Here is a 27,919-nt window from a genome sequence, read left to right as displayed (position 1 = left end):
AAATTACATCTATTTGTCTTTCTTACACTTCACTTTGGGAGTTGGAGGACCATCTTCTCTTTACCCATCTTGGGGATTAGGATCTGTTTCTATAGCGACAGCCTTCAATTAAGAGATGGCCAGGACCTTGCTGTTATTGCCAGCAAGGTGTTAATTGATACTCGATTTCATGTTGGGAGGCATGGAGGGGGGTTGAGATGAGTGTGTGTATGTGTGAGTGTGTGTTGGAGATTGGATTAGGCTAGGAGGGGGAGTCATTGACAGCCTCAGGATGTTATTAGCACTGGAACTGTGTTTCTCTCTCTCTCTCTCTCTCTCTCTCTCTCTCACACACACACACACACACACACACACACACTGGATCTGCATATACTAATTATTGTAATTTTGATTGGATTGATTTGTTTAGAGCTGATGAGGAGTAAGAGGCTGTATCCGTAGCGTTGTCAGTGATCTGCAATAGTCTTGGTTTTCTTTACAGCTGCATTAAGTACACAGGTCTGCAGGATGTGAGTGTGTGTCATTGCCTGTAGTTGTGTATCATGATGAAACCTGAGGGGTGCATCAGAGTTTGTTTTTTTATGTATTTGTTTCTAAATATGAGCTGTCACTGTCCTTTTTTTGTAACTACCTGCATCATGGCATGAAAGAGATACAAATAATAAGTGGCCTCAGACAGTGATACATATACTACAGTTTGGAATTAGATTTCAGACACTACAAAATTGGCACTAACGTCATCGCTCTGAATTTTCATGAACAGACTGTGCAGACATTGCACGGACGACTTTTGGTGTAAAAATAAATTAGCACGAAGCAAAAAAAAAAAAGAAGATGTTTCCGAGCACCACCAGGAAAATGGTGCAGATCACGTCATGTGGTAATAAACATGATATGCTGTGAACGGTGGCACCTACAGCTTGGGAATCAGCCTGCTCCCCAGCTGACCCTCACAGAATGAGCAGAGCTCAACAAATGGATGGTGTAAATCTGCGATTGCTTTTGCCTGGCAGCAGAATTACAGCACACTGCTTCAATTAAAAACACAGAACAGAAAACTGATTATGGAGAGGAGAGAAAGCGGACGAATACTGCAGACGAAGTAGGCAAAAACTAAATTTAAACGGTCGAGAACATTTCCTATTTTTAAAGAGGTCAGTCATATTCTGGCCCCTGTCAAATGTGTTTGTTTTCTCATTACTCAACTTCACAGATCTCTTTTTCTTTGTAATGATTCCGCCTCTTTGCAAAGCGTGAAAATAGAACAGAGGAGAATTGCTTTTTTATCATCTTAAGAGATTGGTTGTTGTTTTTTTCTTCGTACCTGCAAATCATGTCTATATTTAGAGTGGCGTGTTTGCCAGAGGCTTTAATGTGGCAGGAGTTCAAAATCCATTTCCTCCTGTTCTGTCTCACTTTCTCTCTCTCATATTGTTGTTGTGTCTCACTTTTGAACTTTCTGTTCTGTTCTGGCGTTTAGATGTTGCTGTCAGACAACACGCCAATTTGACTCAGCAGGAGTTGTTGTTTGTTCACTTGTTCTGAATCTGATTATTGAAAAAGAACATGAGATTAAAATATGTATTTCATCATTACAATGTGCTAAAAACTGAACACTGCATACGTCATGTAATATAGATGTGTTTTTATTAGAAATAAGTCACATTCATTTTGTGCTGTGAAAACTGCACATTTACAGAAGGTAAAACAGAACATAAAAAACTAAGTAGTGACAAGAGGATACAAATGGGATTTTTCAATACAAGTAACTCGAGGTATGAGTCGGGCAGGACAGAGGAATTCAAAGGGACGGGGGAATTGGCTGGTATTACATACTGTTGAGTTACTGACAAGGTTATCAAAAACACACAGTTACAGAAGACATGAGGTTCTATTACCCATCGCTGTACAGCGGAGAGTAATAACAAATATCCTGAAGCACAGTTTGGAGATATTCATAGGCTATCATTCATTCTATATAATGTTTGCCGTATAGAATTACAAGTATCTACCTGTCACAGCTCCAAATATGGAGTCTTGTGCTAACAAATCTCTAGCGAATAAATTCCTTGAATTACTAATACAATATTCTCATAAAGCATCTATATGCTCTGTAAATATGAGGAAGGTGGTATAAAAGGTTTTTTTCTAAACATTGGTAAGAAAAATCTGCCTAAATTCTAGTATCAGTCTTGCTTGAGCATCAAGCACCCATCATATTGCACTATTTCACACTGATGGCTGAAAACACAAATGTGTTGAAGTCTCGAGGACCCGACGCTGCACTGGAAGTCACATCAGCGCCAGGAGCCTCTGCTCTGTCCAAGAGTCCTGCAAGGCTGAGAAACAAAAGGGCGATGATGAAAGGTCTCGCTGACCCCTTGAATCCATATACGCGACATGGAAGAGCCTGCATCTTGTGCCAGCTGAGAGTCGGAGTCGGGCGGGAGGGACGAGGTACAATGACCCCTCCCCTCCCTTAACATTTCCACCCAGCGCTCCCCAGAGTGCACTGCTCTTCCTGTGTGAGAGTCTGTGTTCATCCTGGTGCTGGTGTTTTGGTATCGAAGCAGAATACTGGAAAAAACCAGGACGCGTTGCACAACAACTAATCGCCACCTCCATCACCACTCAGTATGTTTGTCCCAATGCAGTTCATATGGGCTCAGAACATGTTACAGATGCACTGGATCTTTTTTTTTCTTCTAGCCTAATGTTTTATGTCTCAGTAAAAAAACAAAAACAATAAAACTTGTGCCTGACAGTCATGAGGGGAATTAAAAAAAAGTAAACATAGGCTATAAACTCAATAATGACAATAATAATCATAATAATAATCATAATACTGACAAGTATCATCAGAATAATAATAACCATGGTGGTAAACAGCAGTGAAAAGCACTATTAGCATGATTAAGCCTGTTCTCCAGTAGGAGTAGGAGTTATTTTCTCAGTACAGAGTCTCATATTCAGTTCTGTTGAAGCAGTTCCAGGTATGAAGCAGAACAAATAAACACACAAACCTCAACTAAAGTAAAAAGAACACGGCACCAAACCAAAAAATGTGTGCGCCCATCTAGCAAAGTGCAGAGTGTTGGACTCCAAACATGAGACTGGTCCCTTTATGCTCTCGTGCCTTGTCCTATTCTGGAAGGTAACTTGGCCGGTAGAGAACCGGCCAAGAGTTCCGGTTGTTCCTCCCGAGAAGCAGGGAGGACGCACACCGTTTTTAGTATTATTAAATTTTTCTCCAAAGTCGAGTTGAAGGAAAAAAGAAGCACAGACATGTCGACCACATCTTCTGGACCCAGGCCGAAGGGGGGGGGGGGGTTTGGTAAACTCCCGGGGGGTGAAGCACTAATGGAACCACAGCCAGTCCTGGTCCATGGAAACCACTGATCGCTCCACTAACCCTGCCTTTACCCTTCGGAGCACTCTGCCTTAGAGAGATGCCTTAAGTCCACACAGAGAAGCTACATTAAACATCCCATCAACACCACCTCCACTCTTCCATCCCCTCCTTCTCCCTCCCCTCATTCCTGCTCTGGCTGAGGGTTTGAAGACATAGATTCTGGGACCTACTTTCTCACTCCCTCCCTTTCTTGGTTTTCTCTACTCTATCCATTTAAGGATCTCTTTCTCAAACCAAAGAGGTAACCGAGGTGAAATCAGGTGGCTTCGCTAGCCCCCCTCCTCCTCCTCAGACCTCCGTCTGCAGGTCAATGATGTCCTGCCCCACAAGAGGGATGGTGGTGCTGGTTTTCTCCCAATCCACAGAGTGCAGCTCCAGAGGCGAGGCGGCTAGGGGCTCCAGGTCTTTGCGTACCCATGCAGGGGGGGACTGCGGTATTCCCCGGACTCCTTCCCATGGCCTCTCCATTGGAGCCTGTTGTTTGTCCTGTTGAAGCACAAAAGAGGAGCCACGTGAGCGCTTGGTGTCACTCATTAAGCCCTGAGCAATTCCTGATTTAATCAAAAATGAAATGGACCTCATTACATCGAAATGTGATTTTCTAATAATGAAAGTCATATTGTCATTCAGGGGGGAAATTATTCCTCCTGGAGGCAAGTGTAATATGATCTGATGGTGTGTCTCATCTATAGGCAGTAAATTTGTGTGAGGTTGTATATAAACACTCACGCTGTGGTTCGTTTTGTCACTTCCTCCTGAGGACACACTCCATCTCACAGACTGTAAGAAGGAAGGAGGGAAGGAAGAAAATACATCCTTATTCAAATGACCTCAAGGTAACGACAACCATAGTTCAATACACATATCACTGGTTGTTTTAGAGGGTCATATTTTTTTTAGCAGTAGAATTGCCTCTGTTTTCTTTTTCATTTTTTAAGATGTATCCTTTTTTTTTTTTTTTTTTTTTTTAGCTTTTTCTGGAAATAAATGTTCCGTGGAAATGGAGGATGAACTTATTATCATGATGTGTTACCTTGCTGTCAGAGGCAGGAGACTCTCTGTCTTTCTCAGCGTGATGCATCTTCCTGTTCAGGTCCTGGAACATGTTCTGGTGGCGTTTCTTTGTGTGCATAATTTTCTACAGAAAGCAAAGAAAAAAAACGATTTACTCCCAAAAATTATGGAAAATGATCAACCATTTATATTTATCAAATGTTATTTATAATATCTAGACTAGAAAGGATCCAAACAATATTTACCTCGAAGTCCAACTCGGCATAACGGGATTTCTGTCTCTGCAAAAAAGACGAATACATTTGGTTTAGTTTGAGATCAATATTGGTAATATCACATAAGAATTCTTTCAGCAAATGTTGTGCAAGAAGTGGTGCTTATCCATCTTTCTTACCTCCAAGGAGCTCATGGACAGGGTGGAGATGGTCTCGCTCTTGGACATCATGGAGTTCATAGACTCGAAGGTGTTCTCCAGGCTGCTGTGGGTGATGTGAGACTCGCTGGACATGTTGTGGATGTTCTGGATGGGCGAGTCTCTCTCCGAGTACGACACGCTGACCTGGTCGGGAGGGATGGACTTCATCCCGAAGGCGGCCTGAGGCTCGGCGAAGGGCCCACCGAGGTGCATGAGTCTGGCCTGAGGGAGCTGCTCCACGCTGATGTTGTATTTGGTGGGGTCGTCTTTAGGCTTGGACCTCAGGGTGGAGGTGGTGTTGGGCATGAGGACGTAGCCGCTGCCGTCGGAGAGGCTGCCCTCGGCCTGAGCCCGGGCGAGATCGGCATCCAGCTGCTTGAAGAGTTCCCCCTCGCAGACGTACACGGGTTTCCCGCAGGATGGGTCGACTCCTCCCGCCAGCCGGCTCTTCTCCCTCTTCAGGGTGAGGGTGTGGCTGGAGTACTCGGGAACGGCCTGCATGTGGCTCTTGCTGGGGTTGGATGGCAGGGTGTGGAAGTTGGAGCCCATGGGAAGAGGCAGCTGAGGAGGGGGCATCTTCTCTTCAGAGGAGCTCTTCATTCCTTGGAGGAAAGACGGTAAGAGAGTTTAAAAAAATGATCAAGAACCATGCCACGTCTAAAATATTGGTTCAATAAACACACTCTCCCTTTATGCATGATCAGATGTTTTAAGTGCAAGGCTCACAGAAATTTAAAATGCAAATGGAAAAATGGTTAAGGGCAAGAAAAAGCTGATTTAAAAAGGGGCTTACCTTGTCTGCTCTGGTCTCCGTCCTTTTCGTTATCAGACTGCTGATAAAAGAATAAAAGATGTTCTATCAGTGCTTAATGTATGCACATATCAATTTAGGGGTAAAATGCAAGAGGCACTCAAGACATTAAAAAGGCAATAAGCCAAGAAATTTACCGTATGCTGGGTGTGGCCATTGTGAAGGGAACTGCCAGAGTCTCCATTCCCATCGTCCTTGCGGTCAACTACTCTGCACTTTACAGCTTCCTGAACCTAATTGAAGCAGGTGGAGAAAGAAAGTTCAAAACATCTCTCATGTACCCTCATAAAGACAACCAACTAAAGAAACAACTTTCCTTTTTGCTTTAATTGCCATTACTTTATCTTGTCTAACTGTTTTTTTCTTACCTCTCTACGCAGGATGCAGTGTACCATGACGATGATGAAACCCTCCAGAGAGTCGAACACGGCAAAGAGGATCTGGAAGAGCGCGGAGCGGCGGTCGGTAATGGCCAGGACGGCAGACATCCAGGTGAGGGCCAACAGAGGCAAAACCACACAGGAGCTCCACAGTGAGGCCCTGCAGGGTGAGACACAAACCACGGGTTAGACATTCATACAGGCTCTGTTCCCTCCTCTTGTTTGATTGCGAGCCTTGATATCAAAGCACATCATCAATACACCTGTAATGGGACTGATTGGAGTGATAAGCGCAATATTCTGGTGTTCAGAGGCGATCGATGAGACCTACCCAGCTCTCTCCTTCAGCTTCACGTCGGTGATGCCGTCCTTGGACACCAGCTTGTTGAAGACCAGAATACCAATGACCATATTCACCTGTTTGGAGGAAGAAGAAAAAAAAACAAAAACACGGATTAGACAATGCAATAATGGGTAATGCATTTAAAAAACAATGTATTGTGACGGACCAGGGAGTCAAAGTCAAAATACTCACCAAAACAACAGCTGCAGCAGGGCCAACAAAGGAGTAGAGGAGTCCGCCCTCAAGAGACAGCCAGCAGCTACAAAAACAAAGGACGGAGAATATTAATGCTTGAGCTATGGGAGGAGGAAAGTGGTGAAGGAGCAGAAGCAGCAGGCTGAGACTCACTAGTTGACGGTGCCGTATCCCTTAGCCTTTGTGAATCCCACTGACACAGCCACCACCAGTGCAGGAAGGCCTGTAAGATAGAAAATGCAAAAAAAAAAAGGAAGGCGTAAGATTTAGAATAAAGAAATAAGAAAAAAGAAGAAGAAGAGAAGGACAGAAAAAAAACGAGCAAAGAGGAAAAACCTAAAGGCAGCAGCTCTTACCCCAACCCAAGCACAAGAAGCGCTTGCGGATGATGCGGTTGCGCAGACGACCAGTGACAGCCATGTAGGACTGCCAAGCTTCTGTCAGCACCCAGCAGAAAGAGGAGAGGAAAAAGAAGTGCAGGAAAGCGGCTACGAGAGTGCACACCACCTGTGGGAGAGCGACCAGGAGGGAGAGATAAGGAAGAGAGGAAAGATGAGAAATCTGTGTCAGTCCCCCAAAGCGGTGAGGTTTTAAAAGCAAGAGGTTAGGAGGATCGGATAGAGGAGCGCCTTACCTTGTTGCGAGCCTGAGTTTGTCCGACGAGAATGAGAGCATTGGAGCAGATAATGGAGAGGCAGAAGTTGATGAGGATCACGGAGCGCTCGGAGCGGATGTACCTGGAGTTTTGGAAAAGGGGGGAAACAATGAGAGTGAGTTGAGGGGATGAGGAGCGGTAGAGCAGCACACATCGTATGTAGTCTGAGGCCCGACACGGCCAGAGTTCTGCTCGTAGAAGGTTAGGGTTACTTACTTCCACACGGAGACATAGATGATGATGAGGAGCAGCAGGGTGAGAGAGGAGACCCCACAGCCAACGATGAGAGTCACGGACGGGAGCAGTGCCTTGTCCATCATCTACAGAGAGGAGACAAGAGCCAACATGCCTCTTTAGAGCTGATTACGAACACTCACGCATATTCATGCAGAGAGGGGGAAACCAGCACTGAGATCCACACACACACACACAGACACACACACTAGTGGAGCCTCTGGGTTGCGCGCTATCTGGAATAGCAGACAGCTCCCCGTAGGCAAACAGTTGAATGGCACAATCAGGCCACGGTTGAGGCAAGGTGACCCCAAGGTGAACGTGTCAGAAAGATGGAGCGGCGAACTAAAACAAACGGTCAGGGTCACTGCGTTTCTCCATTGAGCTTTGGAGTCAGCAAATGAGGCGCGGAGGATGCTGCACATATATCTCCATCCACTAAGCACGGAGGACGGAGAGGGGGTTATTGAAGTCCCAGGGGCAGTTAAGAGGGGGTTGGTGTATTCAGTCATTAGTCCGAGCTGATACAACAACCTTCTCCTCATTGACAGACATCCTGAGCTCATCTTTTTTTTTTCCCACCACCATTGACACTGCGTGTTGTGCCAGCCGGCGGCTCCTTGCTCATCCCTGCAGGAGTGAACAGGTGGACCATTATCACCTGTGCATTAATCTGCCGCCACCTGCCCCTTCTGATCTCTGACAGCAGCTTAGCGCCTGCCACTGCCAGCGGCGGCGACCGTCCCGTGTTTCAAACGGCCCTGGCACCGAACCTCTGGTGGAGGGAACAGAGACGGGATTGTTCTTTTTTTTTTTTGCTCCGTCGTCTTCCCTGCTGCTCGCTGACAGGTCACTGCTGCACACACAAATCTTGGCTCTTTGAGATGTCGCTGCATGAATTACACACCTACAACTCCCCCCTCCTCGCAGCTGATTGTGCGGCTCTACTGCGTTGATAATCTTTTGTCTCGCACCTACTGTAGTGTCTTTAATAAGGTCTCGAGTTTAATCTAACACCCCTGATGAAGGTGTCAACGCCGCAGAGTGTGTGAGGTGGATTACAGTTGTTTGGGCTATGGATGATGAAGTCCTCATTGGCAAATGGTGTGATTATATTTTTTGATAATGAGTCCGGAGGGGGAAATAGGTGAGAGAGAGAGAGAACGCGCTGAAATATAATAAATCTGCAGGTATCAAATTAGCACAGATAGAGGGGAAAGACATAGACACCGCTTTGGCCTTCGTTTGATTTATGACGGCCATAAATTCTTATATAGCAAGCGTATGTGAAGCATGGCTTCTAATACTTCTGCCACTGTTGATAGCGTCTCCGAATTTAAATGGAACAATGCTGAGCCTTGAAGGATCGTTCCTCTCCATCCTCTTCGACGCACGTATGCCCCACATAGACTCCACTGATATCACAGCACAGCTGGTGAAGGCCGGCCGATGGCAGCCAAAGACTAATTTAGTGTGGCAAATTTGTTTCAAAATCTAGCCAACTACATCAGAAGCGCCCCGAAACAGATGGCAGATAGAGTGGTGAGCTGTCTTTTTGTTTCGGCCTTTAACATATCTAGGGGAAGGGGATTAAAAAAAAAAATTATATATATATATATATATAAATATACAGAGCGGGTGATACAGTGTGTTCTGTTCCCTCTCTTCCCAGTTTCTCTATCTGGGTTGACGCTTGCACCATGGGTCTCTGAGTGAAATCCAGACAGCCAGTTTGACCTAAATATGAGGCATGTCTTCTGTCTGTCCTTGACTAAATCACGTGTGCTAATTTGGAGCAAATCTGAAGCGACTAAAGGGGAAGAGACCCTTCACTATTCATATTCTTCTTTAATGGCTGCCTACCCAGTGGTCAAGGGCATGTGTGGTAATAACGATGTGGGCTGCTCCCCCTGGGCCGCCCGTCATGTTTCAGACACACATGATGCTACAGGAGCCTTGAACTCGGACCATGCTGAATGAAAGCTAACACACTGCGGTATCTGGCTGGCTTGCCCCCCCCCACCCCCCCACATCTCCCTTCCCTCTGCATCTCGCTGCTTGCTGGTGTTCCTTGTATGGCTCGCAGGAAGATGTTATTGAAAATGTCCACAGCTCACATCAAAGGATGGATGGAGAGGCGGGAGGAGGGAGGAGGAGGGAGAGGAGAGGGGTGGGGGTGGGGGGGCTTCAATGCATGACCAGACGTCTGTCTCTCATTGGTCCACCCTCTCTGGCATTTTCAGACTCTAGCTGCTGTGGCCGAAGAGGAAGGAGGAGGAGGAGGACGAGGAAAAGGAGGAGGAAGAAAAGGAGGAGGAGGAAGGGGGGGCGGGGGGGGGCAGTGGATGTAATCGAGAATTCAGAGATATTGGCAGACGGGATGATTGGCGCAGCTGCCTTTTTTTAGAGAGGAGGTATGTGCAGCCTATAACAAATATGGGCGGCGCTGTTCAGACTGGCAACGGCAAGACAAATCAAATCTAGGATGTAAACAACAGGTTGGAGAGAGAGAGAGAGAGAGACAGAGAGACAGAGAGAGAGAGAGAGAGAGAGAGAGAGAGAAGAAAAGTGGAGGACGGGGCTGAATCGGTGTAGCAGCAGAAAAACACTGCAGTCCAAATTCCTAATCTGTTTTGCCTGCACAATAAACAAAAAAGGGAGGGGATTAACTTAATGTGCATTGGAACTATATGTTTCCCCCAGATGATAAACATCTGTTGATTGTGTGTGTGTGTGTGTGTGTGTGTGTGTGTGTGTGTGTGCAGCTGCAGTCAGATGGACAATTTCCTCTGTCCTAGGGGGTTGTTTGGAGAGGAGAGGAGAGGAGAGGGAGGGAGGGAGGTGGGATCTTGGTGCATGTGTGTGTGTGTTTCCTTCAGCATCTCAGTTAGGGCTATCAGAAATCACACAGGGCGAGTTTGCCTGCAGAAGCCGTTACCAAGGCAACTGGAGAGCGAGCAGCCTTAGAGGCAACACAGTCTACAGGGGAATTTTTTTTTTTTTTTTTTTTACACATTGTCTTTTGCGCATGAAATACAACAATGCGTAATGTCAGATTTCGGTAAGCGAAAGCATCCGGTGCGCGCCAGACCCCCAGACCCCCCCTCAACACTGCACTAACTCTGTATACTTATGATAAACATGCACGAATTCAGAAAAAGAAAAAAAAAATCCTGCATAATCGGAGATGAAAAGGCTACACGATGATCAGGAAAAGTGATTGATAAGTAAAAATCAATGTTTCTTCATCGTCGTGCACGCGCCTGCAAACCTGCTCCTCACTGCTGCAATACAGGCTTAATTTGTATTTTTCTCAATTATGCAGCTGATTGCAAGCAAATGAGCATCAAATTGACGCACTCGTGCACAAACCGACGTGCAGCAATGCAATGCAATAATGCACATCTGAATGATTTCACTTTTAAACGCTAAATGCATATCAACACGTTGCTCGGTTATTTCCACTCAGTGATTTTAATAATCATAAGGAGAAAAAAAACAAAACAGGTAGGCTGCATAATTCTCCGATCAGCGGCACCTGCACGGAGACAAAGAGGCTCCGGCAGCAGCAGCCACAGAAAAAAACAACAAGTAGGCTGCTAATACGTTTTCCACTGCACCGCATTCACACACACACAGACAGACATTACATTACAGCAAATATTTTCAAGATGTGGTCGCTAAAAACATACAAGACAAGCTCGGATCTGAGAAGAGACGGTGGAGACTTACCGAGTCGAAGTTGATGCGCGCTAAAATGGCGAAGGTGGAGGGGCTGTCACACACGCATTTGGTTCTGAATGAATGAACGGCGACCGATCTGCAGCTCCGAGCAGACCAAGACCCGAGCAGAGAGGAACTGCACAGGGAAGGAGAGAGAAAAAAAAGCAACGACGGGTTAGGAGAGGAGAGATCTGACTAATCTCTCATGTGAATGTCACACAATAGATCCCCCCCCCCCTTGATTGAAAACATCCCTGCTTATGATAATCATATCTCATTAGAATTTTAAATATCCCCAATTAATAGTTTTCACATTTTATAATATAACATTTAAACCCTGATATATTAGTTCTGTGATCAATAGATAGTAATTTAAAGAACATTAGTTGATGAGTTGCATCTCTTTGATGATTGCACGTGATTAAAAGCCATCTGTGCAAAGATGATTGGCCTTCATACATCTCATTATTAACATTATCTGTATCATTACTTGTTATGGTTGGTTAGTAGACAGTAGACACACAAGATTGGTGGCAACACTTGGCCAGTGCACTGAGACAAAGGACAGTGTGTTCCCTCTCCTCAAGGATGTGAGAACCACCTGGATTATGATTAGATTTGTGTGCATGTGTGTGTGTGCATCAAATGAGTGCATTTATTTGCTTAATATATGTGCAGTATTTGTTCCTCTTGCTAAGTGCTAAGTCTGAGCACACACACAAAGCAATTAATTACACTGCAAACAGAGAGTGAAATCAATAACGAGTGCTTCTTTCATAATGAGAGCCATCTTTCAAACAACGAGTCCAGATCAACTTCTACGAATCACTGGACCTGCAGCGTTGCATCGTTTCAGATCTTGTTCTGAGGCTCAAGCAGAACAAATCAAGATCATGCCTTGTGTGTGTGTGAGCAGCACAGGCAGCAGATGCCAGAGAGCACAGAGGAGGTTAAGGCAACGAGCAGCACCTCCAAGCTCCGACTGGCTGGTGGTGGGCACAAAGGGGGGGCATCGTAGCCAAGGGGTAAAAAGCCGCCTGCTACAGAGGGAGCATCCAAGTAGGCTTGGCTGCACAGTTTAATGCGCACAGCGTGCAGGTTGTCACATCATGCAGATGGGTTAAATGTTGTGTGGCGACGTCGTGTGATGCAGCGTGTTTCTTCCCCTCTTGTTCTATCTGTGTCCTTCTGCTTCAAGCTGAATGGCAGGGGGAGATAATCGACTACTTCCTGTGATCAGGATGCTCGTCTCAGACATATGCAGCTCTGAAAAACAAGCATTGACCCCAAACTCTGCCCTCAGCCCGAGCTTCCTCCTCTGCCATTTCCACTGCTTCTATCCTGCCATTAATCACATCCGCTGTCAAAAATGAATCTAATTTGACCAGAGGCACATTGCCCTCCCTCCGAAAGTATATGAGTTAATTACATTTTCTCCTTCGATTCATTTTTGCTTTTGCTTATGCTTCAACTCTGGTTGTTAAGGCTTGTGTGTGTCCGTATGTGTGTGTGTGTGTGTCTGGGTGTAGGTGCGTTTTCATCCTCTACAAGTGTACAAATCTATCTAAATGCAAATGGTGCACCTGTGTATTCTTCAGGAGGGCAGAGTGTGGCCTGGGGCTGATTGATCCAGGCCAGGCCACCAGGAGCTGCTTTCATAAGTCATTCAAATGCACGTAAGCGTCTTTAAAAACTCCCAAGCGCCATAGAGCCATTAGCTGTGGCAGGGACGTACGAACATGAGGGGACGAGAGGGAGGGGAGGGAGAGCTGTCATTGTCTTTAGATTGAAACTCTGTGCTGTGACCTATAGGGATGAAGTGTTTGTGTCTTTTCCTCTCTCCTGGATGTCCTATAAGCAACGCAGGGGGTCATTAGATCGCAGTGAAGTGTCACTCAGCTACAATCAGTAGCGCTGTCAATTCCTAAAGTCTGCGTGTCATTCGGTTAAGTATGTCAGACAGTTGAGTGAAGCCTGCCTGCCTCTGGCCCCGGGAGAGACGGGCCAACATGTTGTGGCATCGCTCTGTCCCCCTTGTCACAAATGACTAAGAAATGAGGCTGAGCTGAGTGTCGGACAAACCCAGGACTGGAAAAGAGATGTAGAGCAAGCGCACATCTTACAGAACTAAAAAAAAACTAAGTGTAGTCAACACTTACGTTTCACTCTCGTCCCATGAGAGGCACGTCTCGTCCATGGTGCCCTGCAAAGGAGAAAGAGAGGCAGATGGAGAAGTCAGTGTGAGGAATCTCTGTAGAAAAAAAAAGTAAAAACGTGTAGGTTGGGGACACTGTACTACGGAACGAAACGTGTGAGATGCAACAGCTTGCTGCCGGCCACCTGCCCACATTTCTCAGCCGCCCTCCCACGTAATAGATGCACTAAACTAAAAACAGCTTCTCGTCAGCTTGCGACGACTTATTTACTGCGCGTGATCTCTCATTATCGTCATCGTTATCATCATCATCATCATCATCACTAACTGACCGTTTGGTTACTCTGTTAATCTTTGCCAGGTTTTCGACCGACAACAAGTATGTGGGAAAGTCACGGTGGCACTGCAAATGTCAACAAAATGTCAGGCTCTGTGCACTGCGGTGGGCAAACACCCAGAGGTGTGGTGGTGGTGGTGGTGGGGGGGGGTGATATATTTCTTCCCATAAGGCTCCATTAAACTGAGTAATCATTAGGGACTTACATTGTGGAGGTGGGGGAACTCGATCTCGATGGGGGATGGCAGGAGAGACGTGGTGGGGTTGACGATCACCGACACCACCTTGGAGTTGAGCAGGGTGTTGTTACTGAGGAGGAAGAGGAAATGAGAGCGTCAACAGCAGAATAAACATGGTCAAGGTGATGTTGGCTCCCTCTAAGGCCTCGTGCTGAGAGACGAGACGGTGTGTATGTATGTAGGAGGGATGAGTTTTTCAGCAAGGACTGCCATCTTGTGACTGCAAAATGTATTTCATGGGAGGCCGGGTTCATACGCACAAAAGCAGAGAAAATTGATATTACCTCTGGAAGGACAGAACGGAGGCGAGGTTTCTGTAGAGGACGATTCCAGTCACAAAGGCTTCGTTGCCATCTGTGAAGAGAAAAATGCCTCTTAGACTCAAATTCATAAGACTGAATACAGGTTGATCTACTGATAATAAAAAAAAGAGCACATTTACATTTAATTTGCTCTTACCAGACTGTTTGATGGACAGAGCATCACGTGAAACTGAGATCTTCTCCTCGGAGGTCCTGACCCAGTCCAACATGCCCCTCCAGCCCTTCAGAGGGAAGGTGAAGTTGGAGTTTGTAGTTGCCGGGCGCTTGTGGATGCTCAGCACTAAAGGAGGGTCAGAGATTGAGAGAGACATGTTTAGTCGGTGAACAGCACTTTAAGAGGTCATCTACTTCTACACAAGTGTCAAAACGCTGCCAAGGACACTTTTGATTCATGCGTCATGTGTGTCCAACTAGAGTAGTCATCATCCACTGACTCCAGCCCGAATGTCACCTTCACTGAGCCAAAACAGACCCAGTGTGAAATGTACAGTTACTCTTTGACAGATTGATAAGTTTGTGTTGTGTGTTCTGAGAAATATGCTCATGATTGGATGCACAAGAACTCGGGAGCGATACGGTATAGCCGATGGGCTCGACACACTGTCAGCGTTGAGTGATAACTGATGCTTTCTGCTAGCCGCTTGCATGGAGTCATGGATTCAGAGGCCAGATTGAGATTGATGCACTCTCTTGGCTGCAAGAAAGGACAAATCATCCCGACTGGACGCGGGCAGAGAGCAGCTGGAAGAGGAAATGATGAAGGCTCACCGAAATTCTCGGTGACTTCATAAATGTCCTGGAAGCCGCTCATCTGGGTGCCCATCATGTTCACAAAGTCCTCGACCAGCCGGAAGAACTCCTTAATGCTCACACCCATCTAGAAACAACACAAGCAAGGAGACATTTAGAAAGAGGGAAAGTATGGAGGATGCACATTCATTTAGTTTCTTTATTTGCAACTAACCAGTGGGTTTCACTGTGCACGTTTTATTGCCTGCATGTCCATATCTAGATTTCCTATTCTCGTGTCAGTCCAGTTTGTGCTTATTATTGCAGAGCTCTGAGTATTGGCGTGGAGAAGAAAAAAAAAATCTCTTGCTGCTATGCAACCTCAGAACTTCCTTAAGGCCATAAATGGGCAGACTGTTGATTCATACTCAGGTTTTTTTGTCCTCTCCCACTCGCTCAGAGGAAGGGAGGGCTGCCTGACTTGCGTGTCTCTGACGCAGAACTGCAGTGATGTGGGCGCAAGGTGTGTGTGTGTGCGCGTGAGTTTCTATGCGATGTGCTGTCTGCGTTCCCCTTACAACTGCCATCAGTATGTAAGATGGCATGTTGAGGCTCACAGATTGCAAAGTGGGCGTAAGTGACTCTCCTTGACTCAGCCTCTCTCTTCACCTTTTGAGCGTCCGCACCTCCCTCCCCGGCCGCCGCGGCCTCGCTATTTCAATATCCCGTTTCCAATTTGTGCACAAACATGTGATTGCGCTCCGCAGTGGAAGCCTTTTGTTTGTCAATTTTTCTCAGGGAAAGTCTGATGAGTAGGAGCTGTTTCATCACTCACTTCAGCAGGAACAGGGAGAGAGTGCCATGAAAGTGGGGTGCAATTTATCAACAGGTGGTCAAACAAGACAAAGTCCTGAAATAATAACTTTGGAATTAATTTGAAAGAAAACTAAGTAGTGATAGATGATGAATCAGCCCCTAGGCTTTTCATATAATACTTATAATTGTGTAGTCCGGGGGTCCATTTAGTGTTTGACGTCATATCATTATTGTATTCAAATCCAGTGCTTGGGCGGGTAAAAAGTGTTAATCAAGAGCACTGATACTCTACACCCACTCCTCATTTTCATACCTTTCACACCTACATCTCATAGCCTACATGCCCCAAAAACTCTCTCCCCACATTTGTCCCACTCACACACTCATACTCACCACAAGAACATTAACATGACAGACTTATTCTCTCCCCCCATCTCACACAAACACCCTCTTATCACGTACCAGCTGTGCCTCCTCCCATTTGTCACGATGTTCCTCCTTCAGCAAGTTGCTGATGGTCTGGACGTAGTTCTGCAGATCATTAAATGGAAGCAGAGGTGTTAAGAAGATACCAAATCCATCTTAATTAGAAGTTATTTTTGACCAGACGGGCACGAGAAAGGCTGATATTATTTTTAAATATGTAGCACATTTCAAGATCTCGTCTTACCGCCACATCGGCGTTGCTCAGTTTCTCCCTGGTTCCCTTGTACAGTTCAGTGGTGTTCTTCAGGATCTCCATGATGGCCATGAGGTCGCCGCTGTACTTGGCCCCTTCATCAGAGGAAAACCTCAGGCGTGAAATCACCTCGGCGACCCCGTCAACGCTCTGCCCGGTCTGCGCTTTGGAGATGTGTTCCCTGGACTGCAGAGCGCAGAGTCGAGAAGTTATAATCTGACTCTCCGACATGCTGGTTTTGACTACACCACTGTGAAATTAGGAGTCATTTTCAGCATCTTACCAGTTTCTGGATGTTGTCATAGCTCTCAGAGACGCACTTGATGTGAGTTGGATTCTCCCAGGAGGCGAGACCTACAGCGTCCAGGGTGCACCGGCGCAGAATCAGACCTGTTCGTGACAAGAGGGATACTTGGAGTTGGCATGACATGCATAATAAAGCACAAAGATAAATTAAACATATCCAAGTGGAGCACATCACTATCTTCACTACCAACTGTACCTGAGGCATCAGAGGGGCAAGCAATGGCAGCCATGTCTCCAGCGGGGGTTTTCTTCCACACAATATCTCCAGTGTTCTGCTCAGGGCAGATCTCATGGGGCTCTGAAAGGTTACAGGAAGAATGCATGATGTGATGATGACTAATCTATTTGCTAATTGGACTGTAAGTACAGGACAGAGAGGCTATCCACAATCATTATCCATTGACTCACTAACCAGGGCATCTCTTCTCATTGCAACGCCTCTGCTCTCCCTTGTCACCGGGGCAAGGTTCTCCACCGAAGAAAGGTCCCTCACACACTCTCTGCCTCTGCTGATTGCCTCCTCCGCAAGTCTTGCTGCAGCTGCCCCATGAGGTCCATGCGTGCCAGCGTCCATCAACTAAAAAGACACAATTTTACACCATGATTTCTGGCCGATTGATATGTCATTTATGTTTTAATTAATTGGATCTGAGTGTTTTGTGAATCTGCAAATACAGCTTCTTATTTATTTGTAGTCTTTACCGGGGCATTCTTTCAGGAAGCAGTTGGCCGACTCTTTCCAGCTGCCGTGGCACTCGGAGCCGCCGTAGGAGGGCCCGTTGCACTCGCGTGTCCTCTGCCTGGTGCCGTTGGAGCAGGAAGATGAGCACTCACTCCAGGCAGACCATTCGTTCCAGTTTCCATCCACTAGAGGGAAGCAGAGGAGCGTGCAGGCAGGACATTAGTTACAGCCGGGCACAAGGACGAGACAGACCCCTCAGGCCACAGGCATCACGGCACACTCACTCACTGATGCTATTAACATTTCACATGACCTACTTTAGCTGAGTTGAAGTGAAAAAGAAAGTTGGAGAATGAGTGTATGTGCCTCTCAACCTCCCTGCATCCACTGAACTTAAAAACTAAAACCAAGCTCATCTCATTATGGACATTAGATTTGGTAGAGGAGCAGCTTTGAGAGATTAAACACTTTTGAAATAGAAAAAAAAAAAATCTAATCACAATTCCTATTAAATATTGCCTTCTAAAATAGATCAAAAAAAGTGCAGTCTTAAAAACTTAGATTGGTCAAAAAATAAAATTTCCATCCCGCTTAATAGACCATTAAAGCATGGCTTAATTCCCTAAGCCTTTCACTATCAAATGAAATATGTAATCATCTCAATAATGACTTTGCCTAACAGCCCATCCTGTTTGTCAGACACTGGCAGTAATTGCTGTGGTGCCTAGAGCCATCTGCTGCTGTTAACATGCAACTGCAACAAAGGACTCACTTTTTTAAACCCACAGCACCTGTGTGATTAATGATAAGCTGGTAAGAAAAAGTTGGAGCTGTGACTCCAAACTGCATTAAATCCTGTCAGCACAAGAGTAGGTGGTTAAATAGGAAGGAACAAAAGCTCCTGATACACTGAGTGACCATGAGCACAGTGTGAGTCACTGACAGTTATCATAAAGCTACTGACTAATACCCGCAGAGGCTTTTATTGTGTGGATGCGTCAGATGCCAACCTGCCACTGCAGTTGCTGTTTATCACAGTGCAGATGCCGATAAGGGGTCTAATTAGCTCTTACATGAATCAGTTAACTGAAGGATCAAATATCACAGCCGGAGTCAGTTGTCATGGATTTTTAAGTGTGGTAGCAGATGATTAGAGTGATTCATAAAAGAAACAACTGTTATAATCTTTTCCTTTCCTTTTATATCGTACATTCCAGCTATGAAAATAAAAGTGAGCTGACTCACCGGGGCAGACGGCGATGTTGCAGTACTTTGTCTGTTTCTCGGGGCCCTCGCAAGGCTGTCCTCCGTTCTGAGGGGGCTTGCATGTGCGGGTGCGCTCGCGGAATCCACGGCCACATGTGGATGAGCACAAGCTCCAGGGGGTCCACTCTTCCCAAGTACCGTCCACTATTAATACAGAAACAGATAAAGTTTGAGGAAGGAGGTTGTATTTGTTTTTTTTTTCTCTCAAAAAGGTGCAACAGGTATTGTGACTCCATTTGAGGTTTCATAGGCTGTGGTGCTGCAGAGATGTTTTGTAAAGGCTCCACTAGGGGGAGCAGTCCTCCACACAATCCCAGTAAGAGCAAAACTATTAGGGAACATTACTCAATACTGAATTGCAGCCTCTTTTCCCCACAATCAAAATCTCAGAGTGTGAAAGCTCAAAATGCCTCTCTTCCCCCCTCTTGTCTGCTTTTCTGCATCTACTCCTCTTTGACTGATTCTGCACAAATGGAGACTGTTTAGAGATAATGGCCTTTTACATCTATTGTGCACTTCAACAAGGGGCCAAGTGCGGTGCTAGGAAGGAGCCACTCACCGGGGCAGACCATTGTGTTGTTGCAGGGTCGGTTCTCGCGCAGGGATCCGGTGCAGGTGGTGCAGACACGGGTGCGGCCCTGAGACCCCTCCCCGCAGGTGACTGAGCATGAACTCCAGGAGGACCACTCATCGGCCTTGGCATCTACAGTGGAGGAAGCATGAATTTTAGATGATCCAACTCAATTATTGATTCCTAACTACTCCATAGTCTATAGTGTATATAAAGTGTCAATTCCTGTCTCACCTGTCTGTGTTGCAACAACTCCACGGTTGGACTCATCAGTGTTGTCCTTCTTCATACCAATGATTGCACGCAGGCCCTGGCTCCTGTTGCGTTCCTTACCTGAGAGGATTTTTAAAATTGCATGATTATTGCATTGCATCCGAGCCACCTGCAGCCACTTGCTTCCCCCCCTCTCCTGATGAATGCCTTAAAAAATGACAGGGAGGCTTACCAATGCAAGGCTGGGGGTTGCAGGCCCGTCCTTCCTCAACTGTTCCCTCGCACACTGTGTCCTCGGGCTGGCAAGCTCGGCTGCGCACCTGGACTCCGCCACCACATTCCTGGCTGCATACGGACCAGCGGCCCCAAGTAGCCCAGCCCTCTGCAAAAAGGACGACAGGAGAAACAATGGTATTGAGCACAGGTGGAAACTAGCAGAGAATTAAATTATGGTAATCTTGTTAAAAAATTAGGGTTGTTGTGTAAAAACTTTTTTCATGTGCAAGAACTGTGCAGAGGTGGTGAGTCAATCAAATGCTTGCTTTGTAAAAACTTCCTATGTAAGAGCAGGAAGTGAGTGAGTAATATTTGTTTTATGTGTGGAGAATGAGCAAGGACGCTTCTTTGTGAGCAGAGCCGAGCGCTCGCTCCGATAGATGTTTCATTTGAAATGGTGATTGTTCGCTTTTAACCACCCTCACCGTGTGAACCGACGGTGGATGAGGCAGGCTGACAGACAGACAGGCGGGTTGCTATGACGACCAGAAGTGCACTTCGATTTCCGCCGCTAGCTGACTGTGAGGTCTTTGTGCTCCTCTCTCTAACCCCCCCCCCCCCGCCCAGCCCAGCCCAGCCCAGCACAACACACAAACATGCCCTCTATCTCCCTCCCTGAAACCACAACTCTCTGCCAAGCGTTGAAACCCCAACATGCCCACCTCACCTCAGGCAAAATGGACAGAGCTGAGTGATATGTGCAGCTCGGGGGGTTCTGCCACTTAATGTGCACCGGTCGAATCTCTAACACCTTTGATTTACTTCTCATTACTCTGTGGTGGCAAGGTGCACATCCTCCTGCTCCTGCTCCACAGGCGGGGATCATTACCCTCAGCAGCTCTTAAGACACAAACACTGTGTAACAGCAGGGCTGGACACGGCCTGCAGAGCTGTGGGACCTTGGAGAACATGACCCCCCGCCCCCCCAACTTAATAAACAGTCTAACAAGGCAGGTAGGCCACCAACAAACATGTGGGAACACGTTGCTTTTGTTTACTTCTTCTGAGGTGAGGTGTTTGGATGAACTTCTAGGATCTTTTTTGTTTTTATGTCAGATTTTGAGTTTACTCTGGAGGAGAGTGAGGCGAGAAAAAAAACAGAAAACAAATGCATTAGAAACTTACTGATGATCTCAGCGTCGCGTCCGTTGTCTCTGGGGACGGGAAGGCATTTCTCAACGTAGACACCGCCTCTGTAGCAGCTTCCTGGTTTCCTCTTGGGGGCCTCCCAGCACTGGCAGGGGGTGTTCATGATGCCACAGGGGTAATCATGGGTGCTGCTGGACAGGCACTTCTCCAACCACTGGCACAGCATCTGGCAGGCGGGCATGCTCGGGTTCCTCTTCCCCACGACCAGAAACTCGGCCTTGAACTCGCTGACACCCTCGGCATTGGCCATCTCCAGCTCGTTCCTCGGCGCCACCTTGCGGATCTGCAGGAACTGCTTGCTCGACTCCAGGTAGGTGACGGTGGTCGAAGCGTCGCACAGCCGGACCACCTCGTCGAAGCTCTCCATGCCCAGGTAGGTGCGGGAGGTCTCGATGAAGGAGTCGAACTGGAAGGTCCTGATCTGGCGGGGCACGCAGGAGTCGGTGGGCTTGGTGATTTTCATGTAGACGTTGTAGCGGCGAGGGTCGGGGTTCTGCAGGGTCCAGGAGCACGGCGAGGAGGGCAGCGTGGTCGTAGAGGAGAACACGCCGAAGAAGCGACTCTGTTCCAGGGTGGCGCAGGTGGCGGAGGCCGGGCCGGAGGGAGTGCAGGAGGTCAAACCGAAGAAGAGCAGGACGAGGGCCACACAGGGGCCGGTAAGAGCTGACCACGCCATTGGGTCGGCTTAGATGGACGATGTTGGTGTTGTAGATTCTTCGATCGCTGGTTTCACCAGGTTGTTTTTTCTTTGATTTCTTGTTGCAAGTTACTGCACTTGCTTCAGATCTTCTGACTTATCTTCACAACCCCTCTGCAGAATTGTAGGTTTCAGCACTACAGACAATCTGTCATGTGTCTATCAATGAGGGAGCTGCAGAGAAACAGGGGATGAAAAAGAGCAAAAAAAAAAAAATCTGTCAGTTTGTTCCAACATTTAAATGATTACAAAAAAAAACACATCATATATCAGTATGCAGGAAAAGAGCGGTCTCCAAATGAGAGGCTTTTTTTCCTAGAATATTCATGAAATGCATTTTAATTAAAGACACTGTTGTACTGATATTTGTGCATCAGGGATTTGCCTGTGATCACTATCACAGTGCTGCAGGGCAGATTCAGTGATCTAAAATGCCCAGTTCTTTGGGACATAATTGCTCTAGTACTGCAATTACAGTCCTTCACAGCAGGCTGGTATCTCCAAGCCCTTGCTCTTTCCTCCCACACACTGAACTGAACTGCGAATCGTGTGCGTCAGTCTGACGTCCATAGAAGCATTGCCATGGGCAACCACAGACGCTTATTAGTTCCGTTATTTCTACAATGCACTCCTCCTGTTGAGTGGTAAACAAGAGAAATGGTTGGGTGTGAGTCCGTGGCAAAGTGTGATTACGTACACTGCTGCGGCATCTCAAACACTGCATTACATACCAGAGCATACATGTCAGTCATGCTCCTAGGAGTGACAGAGGAGAGTCAGCCTTGCATATTAACGCAAATGCACGCATGTTTAATAAAGATGCATGCAGATTTGAAACTTGAAATCATTAAAACACAGATCATGAATGTGTCTCCTGCAGAGAGGTTACATGCATTTAAATGAAGCTTTCACAATATTCTTAAATTTGTCTTTAATTAATCTTTTTCTTTGCAACTCATTTTGCAAACAAGCTTTCTGCAGACTGCACGCTGACCTGTGCCACTGACTGACCATGCACCTGCTTGGGCGAAACAGCACAGGGTCAATATCAGGGTCTCTGTGGTCGACTGGACTTGCAAAAATGACAGGGGATGCTCCTTGGAGCTCAGACGAGAGGAGGAAATACTGTTGCTGAGCAACATCTTTTATAGAAATTCAGGGCTATTCTTCAGCCCTCGCAGGCTTTTCTACTTCTTCTTCCTTTTGTCACTTATTACTGTCAGTAGTGCAGACCAAGGACATCATCCTGTGAAACTACGACACATAAGACATCATCAGAAACTGGATAAAGTCTGCAAGAAGGAAACTTAAGGTGATGTTTCAGATTTGTCAGTAAAAAACCTGTATTTTCCGTATGTGACCGAGGGGTTAATCCTATAAGATGGGGCAGTGCAGCGACACAGCGGCACAATTGATGCCTAAGCCGCTACTCACTTAGAGAAGCACCTGCACTTTTCAGAGGCAGAGAACTCATAATTACGTTCCTCACATCTCTTTCACATCGCTCTCCCTCCCTCTCCTCTCCTCTCCTCTCTCTCCTCTCTGTGAGCAACACACAGCAAAGACCTCTGCTTTGTGTGGGTGGGTGCCTCTCTCCCGCCTCCCAACAACCGGAAGCTCCATGAATGGGCATCTGATGAGGCACACAGTGAAAAGAAAGCGGTCCAGCTGTCGTAGGAAAACTCAGGAGTCTGTGTTGCTCTTTTTTTTCCCCACCTCGCCCTCTTTTTCTTTTTCTCTTTTTTTTGTCCCCCCCTCACCAACCCTTCTGTCCCTTCTCCTGTTTTTTTGTAAATTTGCTGTCGTCAACAACTATATCTGCAAAACGGAGCAGGCTGTTTGTTGTTATGGCGACGGGGTTTATTTTTTGCAGATCAGTGTGAAAAACAGCGAGGAACTGCAAAAAATTATCATCAGCCACATCATGCTCTGTTTATGCCAGCATGCACAGTTTTGTAGTAGGCTGTGTCATTACGCAGATAGAAAACCAAGAGAAGCTGTACTGCAACATGAAGCAACAAGACATGTGCAGACAGTTGATGAGATGTGACAGCTGCCCTGAGGTTTAAGTCATTTGTACCACAACACTGCAGAGCTGTGAAAAAGCTGGTGATGCACCTGCAAGTCTTATCATTTCCAGCCAGACTGACAAGACAAATTTCACCCATAACTGAATGATACATTTTCTTTTACCTTGTGTATGTGTGACTGCAATAGATAGAGAAAACCAGACAGGCAATCACAATTTCCCTGACCTGATTCTTTTCTTTGCAACTTGCTCTCTTCTGAGGCAAACTTGAGAAAAGCCAATTCTACCAGCCATTACAAGTCACTCTCCATCCGCAAATTGCTCGCGCCTTTATTTTCCACCCCTGTGCAGGTGGCGAGCACTTGCACACGTGTGCAAGAAACTGGACCGCTTTCGGTAGCTTTTGTTCCTTGTGACAGCAAACACAGCAAAAGTAAACAAGTGGCCCCGCAGATTGCTGACATGATCTCCTCGGCGTCCAGGGACCAAGTTCTTTCAGACTCTGTGTGTTTGTTCAGATTCAAGTGGGTTTAATTACAATCCTGCAGACGGGCAACGCTGTTAACATGCCAGGCATTGAAATGAACTGATCTGAACTAAATCTGTGATGTGAAGGAGTCCTTTTCTTTGAGAACAATTACACAAGCAGAGCAAATAAAATCCAGGCTGTCTGTTTTGCAAGTAGATTAAAGCAGACTGTCATTCCTAACTGAGGTTTAAGAGATTACTGCAAAACACTTAGTGAATTTGCATTGTGCTACTTTACTGTAACAGCTTCCACGGCCACACCTTAACCTATCTGCAATCTGAACCATATGAGCACATAAAAAACTTCCAGTAAGTTCTACTGAGCAACCTGTTACTGGAGACCCAGCTGCTGCTGCTGCTGCTGCTGCTGCTGCTGATGATAGTCCCCATCCTCTCATCAGCACCACTACAGTAACTTATTACAAGCAGCAAGTTCAAATAAAACAAACATCTATCAGAGGAATAGACATTAGAAATGATAGGAAACATGAGACAAGAACAAAAGCAGAGAACAGTTCAACAGATGAAACTTCACTGAGAAACAGTTTAAACAGACAAAGTCAGAAGCTGCATCGAAACACTCACACACATCACTCCATCCTCACTCTGGATGCTCCGTCCATCAATCAACACATGGCTCCACACAAACAGAAACCAAACAGCACGGTGCTATCTCTTTCCCTCTGCTCACCTGGAAGTGCGTCTTCTCGGGAGTCTTGTCAGTCAGTGGCTCTCTGTCCTCTCGCCCAGGTGTCTGGATCGCCGGGCTCGGGGCAGCAGCTGCTGAGTTGATCTCAAAAACTCTTGACTCGACTCGGGAAGTCTTCAGATCTGCGCTCTGGCCGAAACTTTCGCAGTTATGTGTAAAGAACCGCTGAAAGGATGCGCCAGGTCCAAGCAGGACCCCGGGGGGTCGATCCCAAGTTCCAGTGCAGTCCACTCTCACAAGCAAAGAAAAATTTAAGTGACTCTAACCAAACTCCAAAGAGTTTACTACCAACTTATTTAGATGCTATGTCCAGAGAAAACTGGGGAATAGCGGAGTGACGAATTCGTTGAGTGTCGGAGCTCCAGCAGACAGTCCGCAGAACCAAACGCTGTGGTCTCGCTTGTCTTTTCTTTCTAAGCTCCAGGAAAAATGTTGGTACTTCTACTCCCGGCTTCGGAGTCTTCTTGCTTGTGGTCTTTGCACTGCAAGTGGATCCAGTCTGAGTGTAGCTTGTGGCCTGCTCGCGGTGGTATATATCCAACCCCGCCCCCCCTCCTCTCCTGCCTCAAGTTGGGAGTCAGTGCGTGGATGAAGTGAATGAGACAGCACCAAGACGGGAGGGAGGAGGGAGGAGGAGCGTGTGCGGGGGAAGAGACGCGTGTATGTGTGTGTAAAGAGAGCGCGCGCGCTGCAGAGTGCGCGTGGAAGTGTGAGAGGGACTGTGTCAGCATGCGCGCACGGAGGATGGAGAGAGGGAGGGAGCTGGAGCCTGGAGAGAAAGGGAGGGATCTGTGCAGAGAGACGGAGACAAACGATTAGGAACAAGCGAACTACGCAGATATGAGCGCAGAGCCAAAGGTACCGGAAAGAGGATCAACGGAATCGATGAGCATGAATGAAAAGTGAAGGGACGAGTTGTCTCCAGCGGCAAAACACCACAGCCTGTGATCCAGTAGATCCATGACGGCGTGGTGATATAGGATGATACTCATCATGATATGCCATTATAATAAGGCTATTATTATTATTATTATTATTATTATTATTATTATTATTATTAACAACCCTATTATAATAATTATTAACTCATTTGTTATTATATATATATGAACAATAGTAGTAGTTTTGTGCGCGAAAGGCAGCGTTTCATTAGAGGGATTCAGACTCATTCACTGTGGGGGCATGAAGAAGCCGTTTATTATTACTATCATTATTGACATTAGAGTTAATTAAAAGGTGATCAAAGTAATTGAATGGTCATATGAGGTGATTTGTCCACTCAGCTGTGCAGAGAGCGCGGGATAATGCGCGCGCTGCTGTCTGTTCCGGCTGCTGTCACAACTGTGACTGCGCCACAACCACCAATTAAAAGTAGAGAGAGGTGAGGCGCAGACGGGAGGGGAGGAAACACACCGGTGCGCGCTCACCCCCACCTCCCCTCCAAAAAAAATACACATACACACTCACACTCACACTCACAAACACACACATGCACACAGGAATAGGTGCGACTCTCTCTCCCTCCCTCCCTCTGCCTCTGCATCTGCCTCCCTCACAGAGTCTCTCTCCGGGGATGTGGGTGGATCTGGGTAGTTCTCGAAAGTGTGAAAGGGATAACCTAAGCGTAGGTGTCTGCCTGCTGGTGTGAGGTTGGCTCGGTTTCTCTTCCAGACAAGCTAGGCTACATGAGAGAGAGAGAGGGAGGGAGAGGAAGAGGGAGGGGAAAAAATGAATAGATATATAAAAGTATAACCAAACAACGTGAGGCAGGAAAGTGTAAAACAGAGAAGCTGGTTATGAGTGATGATCAGTTACTGTCCCTCCTCTGTGTCACACGGGGCCTGGTGGGTGTGAGGAGTCATGCTGTGCTGTGTTGTGGTAGCATGTGCAATTTTAGACCGGAGGGGGTGTTACTGAACACTTTTTAGACAATAGTAATCTCCTCGGCCCATTAATGAGTTTGTATATTTATAGGAATGTGTTAAGCAGATGGGGGGGCCTGTTATCACTCAGGCTGACTTGACCTGGTGTAACTCAGAGGTCGAGGTGACCCGCACCTGCTCGCTCACTGAAACTTCTCTATTTTCAGCACACGCCCTTCAGTGTGAACACAACATACAATTTCAGGTTGTTATTACAGAACAACACAAACCCAGCAACACACTGTGTAACTATCCTACACACTGTGTCTAATATTAAAGAAATAGACCAATATTCTGGGGAGGAAAACGGTTTATAAAAGTCCTGTCACGTGTGAAAGAAAGTGATAAAATGTGAAACTGTGTCTTAGTTTGACATGGTTATGTTTTCCTCTGAGGAATCTAAATAATTAAATCAACTCTAATCATATCAGGTTCTTTGAGTTTATGGTGTTTTGAAAAAAACACTTTTTTAAAATAGAAAATGAACAAAAAGGACATTAGGAGTTATGTTTATTCAGAGTTTTAAAAATCAGATCACTACTGTCCCCTCATTGCCTCCTTCCCTTCTCATATCCCCTCGGTGAGATACACTTCATCACATCCTGACCAGTTATGAAAGCAGCCCCAGCAAAATTGTATTTCTTGTTTGGATTCCTTGAAACAGAAACCCTCCTCCTCCTCCTCCTTGGAACAGACAGAGCCTGTATTAATATTACTTCACATGCGTTTGCACTCTCAAGAGTAAAATGTGTCACTTAAAATCAAACTTCCTGTGCATCACCGAAATTCCTGCCACACAGAGTGACGCGATCCCACACATGTCTGCTCTTTGATTAGAGCCACTAAAAACCCATTATCACACATTGAGATGCTTATTACATAAGAAAATCAGTTAAAGACACAGTCGTTACAATTATTACAACCCTCCACAGTTCATCCTAACCTTGTTATGAATCCACTTTTACTTGATATTAGTCATAAATGTAGACATTTCACTTCAATGTAGACATTTAGTTTAGTGATTCAGTAGTCGCTGTGCCGATTACAGTAGCAAAACTCAGCATTTCTCATTTACTCCAACACAGAATATAATATGCAACTGAATCAACTC

General features: G+C 46.3%; 1 protein-coding gene across 3 annotated transcripts; it reads right to left on the bottom strand.

Moving 5' to 3' along the window:
• Positions 1 to 1,625: 1,625 nt before the first annotated feature.
• Positions 1,626 to 25,393, bottom strand: LOC146978559 (adhesion G protein-coupled receptor B1-like). Of its 3 annotated transcripts, none has more exons than XM_085791318.1 (32): positions 24,869 to 25,393; positions 20,900 to 21,794; positions 19,731 to 19,880; positions 19,520 to 19,618; positions 19,274 to 19,417; positions 18,694 to 18,858; positions 17,469 to 17,633; positions 17,179 to 17,343; positions 16,963 to 17,064; positions 16,744 to 16,850; positions 16,452 to 16,646; positions 16,244 to 16,312; positions 15,005 to 15,113; positions 14,373 to 14,516; positions 14,198 to 14,267; positions 13,881 to 13,983; positions 13,342 to 13,385; positions 11,192 to 11,318; positions 7,442 to 7,545; positions 7,205 to 7,307; positions 6,927 to 7,077; positions 6,724 to 6,793; positions 6,568 to 6,634; positions 6,364 to 6,449; positions 6,021 to 6,192; positions 5,790 to 5,885; positions 5,635 to 5,674; positions 4,821 to 5,443; positions 4,672 to 4,707; positions 4,446 to 4,550; positions 4,142 to 4,192; positions 1,626 to 3,898 (listed from the first exon to the last, which is right to left on the bottom strand). In XM_085791318.1, exons 2-32 carry the CDS (start codon positions 21,597 to 21,599, stop codon positions 3,701 to 3,703), a joined length of 4,560 nt encoding a protein of 1,519 aa, XP_085647444.1. In that variant the 5' UTR covers positions 21,600 to 21,794; positions 24,869 to 25,393; the 3' UTR covers positions 1,626 to 3,700. The 3 variants fall into 3 exon arrangements, with proteins under 3 accessions (XP_085647444.1, XP_085647445.1, XP_085647446.1); XM_085791319.1 differs by having other exon boundaries at positions 5,635 to 5,671; XM_085791320.1 differs by lacking the exon at positions 4,142 to 4,192.
• Positions 25,394 to 27,919: the final 2,526 nt, after the last annotated feature.

This window comes from Trachurus japonicus, chromosome 11 (genome assembly GCF_045865225.1).
Source record: "Trachurus japonicus isolate A0001 chromosome 11, Traja_1.0".
In the NCBI taxonomy this organism is placed as follows: domain Eukaryota; kingdom Metazoa; phylum Chordata; class Actinopteri; order Carangiformes; family Carangidae; genus Trachurus; species Trachurus japonicus.
The sequence above is the reverse complement of the archived record's forward strand: the minus strand, read 5'-3'. Positions and strand labels throughout refer to the sequence as shown.

Bases quoted from the DNA above. Each gene is read 5' to 3' on its own strand.
- LOC146978559 (XM_085791318.1), bottom strand. From the start codon at position 21,599: ATGGCGTGGTCAGCTCTTACCGGCCCCTGTGTGGCCCTCGTCCTGCTC. The intron at 14,268-14,372 runs GTAAGAGCAAAT...TTCTCTTCACAG, and splicing joins TCTGTCCATCAAACAGTCTG to ATGGCAACGAAGCCTTTGTG. The intron at 13,984-14,197 runs GTAATATCAATT...CTTCCTCCTCAG, and splicing joins TCCGTTCTGTCCTTCCAGAG to TAACAACACCCTGCTCAACT.